Raw genomic sequence first — 12,072 nt, forward strand, 5'->3', positions numbered from 1 at the left:
GGGCTTAACAGTCAGACAAAGAAAGTTAGGAAGGATGCATCATAATGGATCAGAAAGTTAAAAGTGGCAAGGGGAAGTTTGTATCTTCAGATTTTCAAGGTTCTGTTCACCTAGTTTTACAATTAAGTAGATTTAGCTCGGCTAATGATGTTTCCTGTCCGGTTTACCCAGGAGGATTAACTCCATGACCTGCTCTAGTTACTTGTTCCATTCAAGGTGCTGGTTATCATTTATAAAGACCTTCATGGCATATGGAACATTTTTTTCTGAGGAACTGCTACCTCCCATAGTTTTTATCTGTCTGGCAGGGTCAGGCAGAGGTGATGCTTTCTGCAATTACATTCCCCCCACCAGACATTCATATGGTTCACATCCAAATGATATCCCAGAGATCTTTAAAAAATATAGTTGTTCTCTCAAGTTTCACGGAGGGCAATTGTGGAGCCCAATTAGTGTTTCATTTTGCGAGATATTGTTATTGAAATGCACTAGTTCCTTTTTATTGCTTTATTGTTTTAAATTGCAACTTGCTCCAGACGCATCCTCGCATCAACGCAGCCTCCAAATCCAATCCAATCTTATTAGGTTTATATTTATATTTCTGACAAAATTACACTTCATAATTTATAAAGCAGAAACACAAACTATCCACTTGTGCACAGAATTCCGAAACAAAGAAAATGTCAATCAGTTCACTGCAACACCAAATTAGTAAAACTTTCTCGCTCAGAGTAAGTAATAATTATAAATATAAGAATACTCCAAATGGGAAGATTTTCATATAAATAACACAATGATTGGGGTAACAGTTATTTTATACAGTTATTTTATATTCTGTACATAGTATGGTTTGAATAACAAACTCTTGAATTAAGGAGGAGTCAAACCCCAATAAAATATGAAAATTCAACAAGATATAAAAAATCAAGAAGAAAACATTATCACAGCACTATATAGCACATTATTTAAAAGGGACAAGGACAAACTGTGGATTCTGAATTAAAGAAATTCCTCTTCGGGTTTATCCAGTTTTGTCCAAGGAAAACAAAGAACACTGAGAAAGTTTCTCAAATTAAAAACTATCCATATTTGCTTATTTTATACAGCATTCTTGGGATGTTTTTGTTAAGCCAAAAAGCTGAGACAGGCAGCAAAACTCAATTCTTAACATTTAAAATCTTTTTCAGACATCTCTTCCATTTCTGAAATTGCAGCAAGCATATTTTCATATCCACAAAATGTAGAAATATATATATATATATATTTAGAAGCTGAATCGTGCATCCAATTGGAATGCATGCTATTCCAACAGTGTCGGCAAAGAACGGTGAAAAGTTCAAAGAATACGAATAAAAAGAAATTGGACTTACTTCAGCAAAGTCATTGCACTTCCTTGGAAAGAAGGACGAGGTTTATGCTTGAAGAATTCCTGCACACTTTTGGCCTCTGGCAGGTGATAAGGTAGTGTCATTGCAGCTTCTACCATAAAAAAAGTAGAAGAAGGAAGTCAACCCATGCAAACCATTAACTGCATTACTATCGTATCATAAGATCACTTTTAATCAAAGAAAAATGCAAGAGTACCAAAATTATGAAGCTGATTTTCAGCATAAACCAGAGAGCTCAGTAGATTACAGGCAGCCCTTGACTTACCACCTCCAGAATTTCCATTGTAAATCAGTGTGGTGATAAAGCAACTTTATGGCAGTTTTTACCACGAGCATTAAATAAATCACATGGCTGAAAACCACAAAGAGCCAAGAAAATAAATAAATGGACAAATCAATCCACATTTCAGGGAGAAATGATCGGGCTCAAATCATAGTTGGTCCTCACTCTGCAACCATTCAAAGTTTTAATGGAGCTCCAAAAAAAAACAACAACCCGGCTTTGAATGTCTGGTATCTGTTTGGCCTCAACTCCAAACGTCTGGAGGAAACCAGGCACCGCTCGTCACGTGCCCAATATCATCCCAACAGTGAATCATGGCGGGGGCAGATCATGCTGTGGGGGGACTGGGAGATGAGTCAGGGTTGAAGGAAAGCTGAATGGAGCAAAGTACAGGGATATCCTCAATGAAAACCTGTTCCACAGCACTCAGGACCTCAGCCTGGGCCCAAAGTTCACTTTCCAACATGACAACGATCCTAAGCGCACAGCCAAGACAACACAGGAGTGGCTTAGGGACAATTCTGTGAATGTCCTACCTAGAGCAAGGGTCTTCAAACCCAGAATTCCTGAACTAGCCATGCTAACTCAGGAATTCTGGGAGTTGAAGTCCACAAGTCATAAAAAAGCCAAGGTTGCCTAACCCTGGGCTAGGGAAACATTGCTTAAGCAGGGGGTCTTCAAACTTGGCCCTTTTATGACTTGTGGACTTCAACTCCCAGAATTCCTCAGATAGTGTGCCTGGCTTAGGAATTCTGGGAGTTGAAGTCCACAAGTCATAAAAGGGCCAAGTTTGAAGACCCCTGTCCTAGAGTGGACCAGCCAGAGCTGAGAGGATTTGCAAGGAAGAATTGCAGAAAATTCCCCAATCCAGGTGGGCAAAGCTCGTTGTGTCATACCCACAAAGGCTTGAGGCTGTAATTGCCGCCAAAGGTGCTTCGACAAAATACAGGGTGGAAGGTCTGAATACTTAGGCCAATGTGATATTTCAGTGTTTTCTTTTTAGTAAATTTATGACATTTCTAAAACTCTGTTTTTACTTCATCGTTAGGGGGTCCTCAGTGTAGATTAATGAGAAAAAAAAGAAAAGAATTTCAATAACGGCAGAATCAGGCTGCAGCATTAACAAAATGTACCGTATTATGTGAAGACCTAGCTGCCTTGAGAAGTCCATAACGGTGAGAAAGGCGAAAGGAAAAGAACAAACAGAATCAGTTTACAGAACTGATTCCAGCATGATGGATGCACCATTGCAAGACCAGAAGGAAGGGCCAACGTGGACATAGATTGGAGGTCTGTGGGATCGCAAAGAATCGAGTCCATCTTGATTCAATTTGATGCGTTCTCTTAGGTAACACATAGCTTGACAACGGAGAACTTTTTCGGGGCATAACTGCAGTGCTGTATGAAAATTGTCCCTGGGCTGTCTTAAAAGCATTACAGGCTCTCAGCTTTTTTATATACCTCTAACAAGTCGCTGACTCTCACTGTGTAGCTGCTTGTTTTCTTCTTTCGTCAACTTGGTTGGTTTCAGCTTCTAAACAAAGAAAGGAAAATCTTGTAATAAATAACTCTTTTAAAAGCATATTGCAAAAGACAATTAAAAATCGGACAGGCAGAAGATGGAAGATGCCTCTGCTGCCACACGACTCTCTACTGAAGTTGAACAAAAACCGGGCAGAAAATTCAGCCATGTACAAGTCAATATGGGGGGGGGGGGGAAAGTACTTACCCTTTTTCTAGATTCTTTTAAAAGCGGCCCCTCGTTTTCATCCACTACATGTTTGTAATCCTCACTCTCTAAAAATAGCTGTTTGAAACCAAAAAAGGGAATGTTAATTTTCATCTCATGCTTGAGGGACTTGATGGGATTCTATGTGAGACTATGGACAAAAAAAAAATATAAAATTACTCCAACACAGCCAATTTGCCTCTTGGTTAGAGATTCTGGGATTTTTTTTTCCTAAACAGGTTCCGCAGCCTGAAAATAATAATAATAATCGGGTCCTTGAAAAGGACTCCGGTGGATAAAAGCGCCAAATCCCCTCTAGACATCTGGCTGTGTGATGAACAACAACAACAATAATAACAACCCTGATGCAACTCACCTTCTGTTTTTTTGTTTTCACTTTCTCTGCAGGTTTTATTGACATTTCCAAATTTTCAACTTGAAAAGAAAAGTCATCCTCTTCCTCCTCCTCCATGCCATTGTCAAAGAGCTCTTTATCTGTCAGCAAACACCCACTGTCGTTAAAAGGAAAGTCTTTGGCATTCTCCTAAGAACAATGGAAATAAAATACAAGAGATTCAATTTCATAAATGCGTTTTTTTGAACCTGCCCCTGCCCTGCATAAAATGAACTGCAACACCTGTAATTCCTAGCTTCACATCTTTCAGATCTGTTAAATTAAAGTCCTCAAAGAGTTATGTTAGAACCCAGTACTAGAAAATAGGTTGGGGAAGCCAGCATGACAGAAAATACCACAAACCTTTATAAAAGGTTACACTGGCACAATGAATCATTCCACACCTCCCCATCAGATGTTTTATATAGAGCCAAACAAATTAAACAACCTGGCCACTCATGTGAGGACACCCCTAATCCATCCAAATCTCAGTCTCTTTTCAATCATTTATCACGCCCTACGTCACAGTGGATTACAAGCAGTGGGTTTTGTGAGATCAATTACATATGCTGAACTGGGAAGACTGTGTTAAAGTGACTCGTGTTTTTCATGTTTCGATGTGCAGTCTTTGCAGTTGTTACTTTTGTAAATGGGGGCGGGAACATCTGCATAAGCCATCAACCCTCTTGCAAAGAATAAAGTAGGAGGAATTTAGAACAGGGGTCTGCAACCTTGACCACTTTAAGACTTGTGGACTTCAGTTCCCAGAATTCCTCAGCCAGCTACGCTGAAGTCCACAAGTCTTAAAATGGTCAAGGTTGGAGATCCCCGATTTAGAACACAGGCAAAGCGTTTCTGTGCCATAAGCAAGACAAATTGTTAAATGGATGCTCATCCTTTGCATCAGTTCGGTCTGGTGTGCTCTGGGTCGTGTTACATGCTACGAAACGATGCTACGGTACTCGGCCATTTTCTTACTTCCCATCATACCTTTTGTTCTTGCGGCTTTTCCTTCTTTCTTGCTTGCCTTGTGGTCTTCCTCTTCTTCTCTTCCTTCCTCTTCCTTTTCCTTGAGCTGCTCTTTTCTTTAATTTCTTTCCCGTTCAAGCTCTCCTCGTCCCTCTCAGGAAGTTGAGGCAACAGGTTCTCAGCATCGCTGTCGTCACTGTTCACCCCAGCCTTGTCTTTCTTGCCCTTTACAGCCAGCCGATTATATCTTTCCTTGGGGCTTTCCACATGGCTGGGTGCAGCCTTGAGTTTCTCAGGGACACCCTCTTCTCCTTCACTATTGCTGTCAGCGAGCACCCTCCTGCATTTGACTCTCTTACGTGTGCAGATCTCTTCGTCCGAATCTGCCCCAAACACACACGACACAAGGCTCACTTATCACGCAGCGCCATCCTTTTGTTTAACCCTAGTTTGCCATTTCACACAACCCACTAAACCGTAATAAAGCTGGCATATTTATTTTATATTTCATACGTCTCAACTGCCAATCTTCCTCAGGGAGGGGCTCTGGGCACTGTACAATTTAATCAAAATAATAAAACATGACAAACTGAATAATTTAAGATTAAAGATTTTTAAAAAGGTAAAACATGATAAAATTGAAAAAGGCGGAGAATTCCAAGATGGGGAGACGAGGAGTTGTTAATACAAGTGTGTGTGTGGGGGGGAGAGGGAGATGTCATGGAGCCCAGCAGCTCCATAGTTGTGTGGACCCCTGTATCCTCCATGCAAGGTTACACAGCCAAGTTCTGACCCCTTTGCAGAAGGCCAAGGGATCAGGGGATTTCCTCACCTCCGAGGGCAAGATGTTCCACAAAGCAGGGGCAGCAGCAGAAAAGGCCCTCTTCCTAGATCCAGTCAGTCAAATTTCTTTGACTGACGGGGTCTGTAGCATACCTTCTTCACAGACTGACTACAGTTATTTTATCTAGAGGTTACAGAAGAATTAACAACTCCCATATAAAAAGAACCACTTAAACTTTGTCAGGTGGCAAAAATACATGGTGGCCTGCCCTGAGAAAAAATACGTTCTCACACACAAACAATATTATGTAACATTAGATTATCAAACTAAATTGAAACAATATTCTTGTGCAGCGGTCCCCAACCTTTGCGGCTTGGCGATTTGGCTGCAGGGGAGAGAACTGGGCTGCGTGGGTGGTGAGCCGGCGTGCAGCTTGACTCATGCAAGCGGTGGACCGGTGCGCACGCACACCGGCCCACCGCTTGCGCAAGTTGAACTCACGTCAACTGGTTGTGAATATGCCATGGCCCGGTAGTGGCCGTTCTAGTGAAATTGTACCCAAAAGATACAGACCTCCTTCGTCAACAGATGCAACTCCCTTGCTTATCTGGGACCAGAAGCTCATTTCACAGCTGCCTTGACCGCTGTCTGAATCACTGTCAGAAGTATCTTGAGTTTTCACATCCTGGGCATCCAAATGGAACTACAGTTCAGGAACATTGGTAAGTATGAAAATATAGGTAAAGGTAAAGGTAAAGGTTCCCCCGCACATGCGTGCTAGTCGTTTCCGACTCTAGGGGCCGGTGCTCATCTCCGTTTCAAAGCCGAAGAGCCAGCGCTTGTCCGAGGACATCTCCGTGGTCATGTGGCCGGCATGACTAGACGCCAAAGGCGCACGGAACGCTGTTACCTTCCCACCGGAGCGGTCCCTATTTTTCTACTTGCATTTTTACGTGCTTTCGAACTGCTAGGTTGGCAGAAGCTGGGACGAGTAACAGGCGCTCACTCTGCTACGCGGCACTCGGGATTCGACCCGCCAAACTGCCGACCTTCCGATCGACAAGCTCAGCGTCCTAACCCACTGAGCCACCGCGTCCCTAACATGAAAAGATAAGCACATGTAATATCCAGCATGCACCAGGGATTTAAAAACGAAGGCAAATACGCCATTATTCATTTCTTGTCAGACTCAAGTTCACATTATTCCATTGGGCATCACTACTCTACACTTTCCAAATGAAGCTACAAGACCCGATTACCCAAGACTAAGTTTGCTATATTATCAGATTCATTTCAGATTTCAAATTGACTCCAGAAACCTCTGCCTCAGTTATAAAACTGTACTGAAATGTGATTGCAACTCTACATTGCAAAATTCAAAGGCAAGGTTCACATACATCGTGCAGAATCTTAATGTCATTTGTTTCTGAAAACCAAATCACTGTAGCTTATTCACTAAATCATTGCTAAATGAAAGGCTTAGTAACTGTTGTAAACTTTAGCAGTTAGCATCTACAGAGCTCATGGCTCATTAACAAAAGGAGAGTCAATTAGCTTTATTCTTCATTATTTGTGAGAGGGCCATTCAAATATTTTTCACTACGATATCGTCCAAGAACAAGATTTAGAAACTTACAGTCATCTAGTGCAGAGGTCCCCAACCTTGGCAAGTTTAAGACTTGTGGACTTCAACTTCAACAATTGTTGAAGGAAAAGTCTTGATCAGTAAATTGCACTAAGTTGTTCTATGCTTAACCATGACGTTTGACTAACCTAAATTGGATTCACATACTACAGTAAACCATGAAACATGGTTTACATACCAGTGACACAGTATGCTAACAAAAATAAAATATAAAAACCCAGTCTATTGTTTGGGGACTGAACCAACATCTATAGCATTTATATTCTCTGGACATTGTTTAATGGCAGCTGTCAAACCAGTGTAAGGGTTGGATTTATTTAAAATTATATTCTATCAGTATTGGAACTTGAAACGCCCTACCTTTGCTTTGAAATATAGAAATTTGGTGCATAAAATACATCTGTGTAAAAAACAGATTAAAATGTCAACAATTCTAATTGAATTTTGTGTATGCTCCAGCACGTGTGGACCGTTCTTTTTTTAAAAAAGGAGAAAAATCAGTTCCATTCATTCATTGCATTACTGTAATCCAAAGCAACATTACAGAACCCCAAAAGAAGTTTGGCAAATTTCAGGCCCAGATCCCTACATCTTCCAAAATCTCAGTGTCACCACAAGATTCATCGCAGGCTAGGTTAAGCCAAAGCCTCAAAGAGCTTAGATTTATATAAAAGCAATTTCGAAAGTCTCCATGCTGATCACCTTCCCCCACTGATGATCCAACAGAGGAAAGATAAAAGAACGTTACCAATGTCACTATGAAATCTTTTTGGGGAAAGTGGGACATAAACGAAGCCAGCATTTCCAGTCCCTACTATCTATCAGAGGGACCATTCTCACGGATCATGCTGGCTAATACTTTCTTCAACCCTGATTCACTTACTAAGCCTTAGTTAGTCTTTGCAGCTAGGATGCCTAAACCTGCCTTCCAATTCGCCATTGCTAATTCACCCCTCCTGCTAAGCCAACGTTTTCCCGATTTTGTCCAGTATAACTTGTGAATCTGGCTCTTGAAAAATGCCTTTTTTCCCAACACGTAAACACACACACACACACACACACACACACACACCTTCATCCCCGTTTTCTCCAACCCGGCACGCAGGAGACCAGGTTTATCAAAAAGCCTAGAAATCAGGGGTCTTCCAACTTGGCCCTTTTATGACTTGTGGACTTCAACTCCCAGAATTCCTCTGGGAGTTGAAGTCCACAAGTCATAAAAGGGCCAAGTTGGAAGACCCCTGTCCTAGATGGCATGGCCGAGTTGGGGCTCTGCTGCTGAGACCAGGTTTATCAAAAAGCCTAGAAATCAGGGGTCTTCAAACTTGGCCCTTATATGACTTGTGGACTTCAACTCCCAGAATTCCTCTGGGAGTTGAAGTCCACAAGTCATAAAAGGGCCAAGTTTGAAGACCCCTGGCCTAGATGGCATGGCCGAGTTGGGGCTCTGCTGCTGAGACCAGGTTTATCAAAAAGCCTAGAAATCAGGGGTCTTCAAACTTGGCCCTTTTATGACTTGTGGACTTCAACTCCCAGAATTCCTCAGCCAGCAAAGCTGGCTGAGGAATTCTGGGAGTTGAAGTCCACAAGTCATAAAAGGGCCAAGTTTGAAGACCCCTGGCCTAGATGGCATGGCCGAGTTGGGGCTCTGCTGCCGCCTAGGGGCCGTCTGGGGGGCTGCCCTAACCGCGGGACCCATCTATGCGCAGCACGTGCAGCCCGGCGACTTTAGAAAACACCAGGATGGCCAGAATACCTAAACGGGGCGCCCTTGGCATGCCGGGATATCGAAGCGCAGGCGCAGTGCACGCCGGGAGCCGTAGTCCTGGGTCTCTGAAGAGCCTTACGAGGGAAGACGCCCGACAGCCGAGGCAGCTTCTCCTCCGACGGTTAACAGATAGCTCGTCCCAGCCCCGCGCCTGACACAGGCCAGACTCACCTCTTTCTCCTTCTCCATCGCCGCCGCCGCCGCCGCCATGATATCGGCCTCCCGCGTCGGCTAAGCTGAGCGGCAGGACCCCGGAAAGCGCCAAAAACTCCGGCTGCGTTTGAGTCTTCGCGCTCTTGCTCGGCGCTTGGCTCCGCCCCTCCACCCCCAGCCAGTCACAGCTGGCCTCCGGCCTTATGGAGCCGCCCCTTTTAGTTCCCATTGGTCGACAGCTTGAGCCGGCGATTCTCCGGACCAATGGTCAAACCGTGTTTCCTATAAGGAACCGCCCTCGTGGAGGAGTTTCTTGGATTCGTAGGACTACAGGAGTACAATGAAGGCGTCTTCGTCGTTTTTTTAAATCTTTTGAGGCATAAGAAAAACGTTTTAACTTTTTTTTTCTCCTCTTGATAAAAGAACTATATTATGTTAAGCCCGGCTACTGTGCCATCGCATCCAAGTGGAGAAGGAAAAGTAATGCAAAATCCGTATTTTTCCTCTTCGAAAGGTTATGGCAATTCTCCTATATGTTACCCCCGCACTCTAGGGTCCGGTGCTCATCTCCGTTTCAAAGCCGAAGAGCCAGGGCTTGTCCGAGGACGTCTCCGGGGTCATGTGGCCGGCATGACTAGACGCCAAAGGCACACGGAACGCTGTTCCCTTCCCACCGGAGTGGTCCCTATTTTTCTACTTGCATTTTTACGTGCTTTCGAACTGCTAGGTTGGCAGGAGCTGGGACGAGTAACAGGCGCTCGCTCTGTTGCGCAACACTCTGTATTCGACCTGTCAACTTGCTGGCCTTCTGATTGACAAGCTCAGCGTCCTAACCCACTAAGCCACTGCGTCCCTTGTAAGTCTCCTATAGGGCAGTGCTTTTCAACCTTGGAAAGTACAGGATGTGTGGACCTCAATTCCCAAAATTCCGCAGCATGCCGGAGCTGGCTGGGGAGTTCTGGGAGGTTAAATCCACATATCTTAAACTTGTCAAGATTGAAAGACGTTGCTAAAGAACATCCAAAACTGCGAAGGACTCTGAATTTGGTCTCTGTGTTCATCTACCTTCAGCAAGATGTCTCCACTAATGCTAGAATGGGTAAAATAAAAAATGGAACATAATTGCCTAGTTATATTGTAAAATGGACAGCTGTGGGCACACCCTTGCTAGCTTAATTTTCAAATACAATGTTATTGATCTTTTATGTGCCTCAAACTGGACTATTAGATCCAGCTAGTCCCATACCTTCGGTAAGTATAAATGTTTTTTCCACTTATAAAAAATCCTCTTACTATACTCCCCAGCAGCTTCATTTTTCCCCCCAGGTCCTTTGCTGGAATACAAATATTGCCCCTGCTTTTCCTATTCATTGACTAGGATATTTTACTGCACTCTCCTGCTTTGGGTTAATGCATTAGCAGAAATATGTGGTATTTCTGTGAGGGATGAGAAAGTCCTCAGCTATCAAATGTGCTTATCCCCATTGTTCTATGGCAGTGTTTTTCAATCTTTGCAATTATAAGATGTGTCACTGGGGAATTCTACAGATTGAAATCTATACATCTTAAAGTTGCCAAGGTTGAGAAACACTGTTCTAAGGGATGGGGAAGGAAGGCAAATGTATGCATATACACACACCTGCACATATACGTACATTTTAAAGATTAATTCTTTAACAGCTTATGTGTTGCAGTATACACTGTCAAAATGTACATACAAAAAGGAGACATTCTTCATGACTTTGTTAGTATATTGTGTTCAGTATACACTGTCAATACATGTCTCCTTTTTGTATGCACCTTTCCAGTGTTTCTTCTACAAGTGTGAATAATAAAAGTATTATATACCAATAATCATGTGAATAATTACAACAGATCAGAAACCACATAAAATGCCTTGTCTAACACATACTAATAACATTTTATTCTAAATAAGCATGGAAAATGGGGAGAAAGGAGTAAAAAGAATGATCATATGACATTTCCACAGATGCTCTTTGAATCCCTCCATACTTTTCTGTTCTCATCCATCTTGACAATTATCTGATTTATTTCTGGCTCAACCACAGGATATAAAAATCAACACCTTATTAATAAAAGCGTCGAGAGAAGCAGGCCAGCAAACTTTCCACAAAGGAGAAATCCATCCTTTGAATATAAAATGCTCCCTTCCAGTAGCCAACTATTTAGCTTCTAAAGATGGAAGCAACATCACGTACAGATGTCTGTAATCATCTTGATCATATACAAGTTGTCCTCAACTTACAACTATAAGACCAGGATCTCTATTGCTAAGCAAGGCGGTTAAGTGAATTCCACCCAATTTTATGACATTTTGCCACAGTTGTTAAGCAAATCACTGTTCAGTGAATCATGCAGTTTAGTTAAAACACATTTAGCTTCCCCAGTTGATTCTGCTTGTCAAAAGCCAGTTAGGAAGGTCGTAAATGGCAATCACATGACCAAAGGATGCTGCAAGTGTCGTAAGTACAGGATAATTGCCCAGTGCCCAAATTTTGATCACATGACCATGGGGATGCTGCAACTGTCATGAGAAAAACATAGCTGACTTTTTTCAGTGCTATTGTAACTTCAAGCAGTCACCATATGAATGACTATAAGTTCTTCCTTGTCTAGATCAAACCTTAAACTGCCAGAATGAAGCCACTGTCTTGGCTTTGTTGCTGACCAAAAATAAGTCATTATCGGTATGCTTTTGGTAGTAGCCAACATAGCAGCAGATGGGCTGACTCGTGTCTCTCCTCCACATTCATACAGCATGTTGTTATCTGCTAATACAGGAGTCCCCATCCTTCGGGCTGCAGCCCAATACCGGGCCGTGGCCTGGTCAAAACTGGGCAACGTGAGCAGCTGGCAGTTGCATGCGCATGCAGCTCAACTTGCGTGAGTGGCGGGACAGCACACTTTAGAACACTGGCTTACCCCTTACACAGCCTGG

At 42.8% G+C, this 12,072-nt stretch overlaps 1 protein-coding gene across 1 annotated transcript in view; it reads right to left on the minus strand.

Moving 5' to 3' along the window:
* Window positions 1-9,170, minus strand: part of CLSPN (claspin) — a gene marked incomplete at its 5' end in the record, with an annotated part of 39,442 nt that extends 30,272 nt beyond the window's left edge. The window contains 7 exons of the mRNA XM_081334378.1: window positions 1,371-1,479; window positions 3,133-3,205; window positions 3,401-3,478; window positions 3,777-3,941; window positions 4,785-5,146; window positions 6,121-6,250; window positions 9,132-9,170. Coding sequence (XP_081190504.1) covers window positions 1,371-1,479; window positions 3,133-3,205; window positions 3,401-3,478; window positions 3,777-3,941; window positions 4,785-5,146; window positions 6,121-6,250; window positions 9,132-9,170 — 956 coding nt within the window. The remainder of the gene's footprint in view (window positions 1-1,370; window positions 1,480-3,132; window positions 3,206-3,400; window positions 3,479-3,776; window positions 3,942-4,784; window positions 5,147-6,120; window positions 6,251-9,131) is intronic.
* Window positions 9,171-12,072: the final 2,902 nt, after the last annotated feature.

The sequence above is a fragment of the Vipera berus genome (assembly GCF_964194415.1).
Source record: "Vipera berus genome assembly, chromosome: 9".
Classification (NCBI taxonomy): Eukaryota; Metazoa; Chordata; class Lepidosauria; order Squamata; family Viperidae; genus Vipera; species Vipera berus.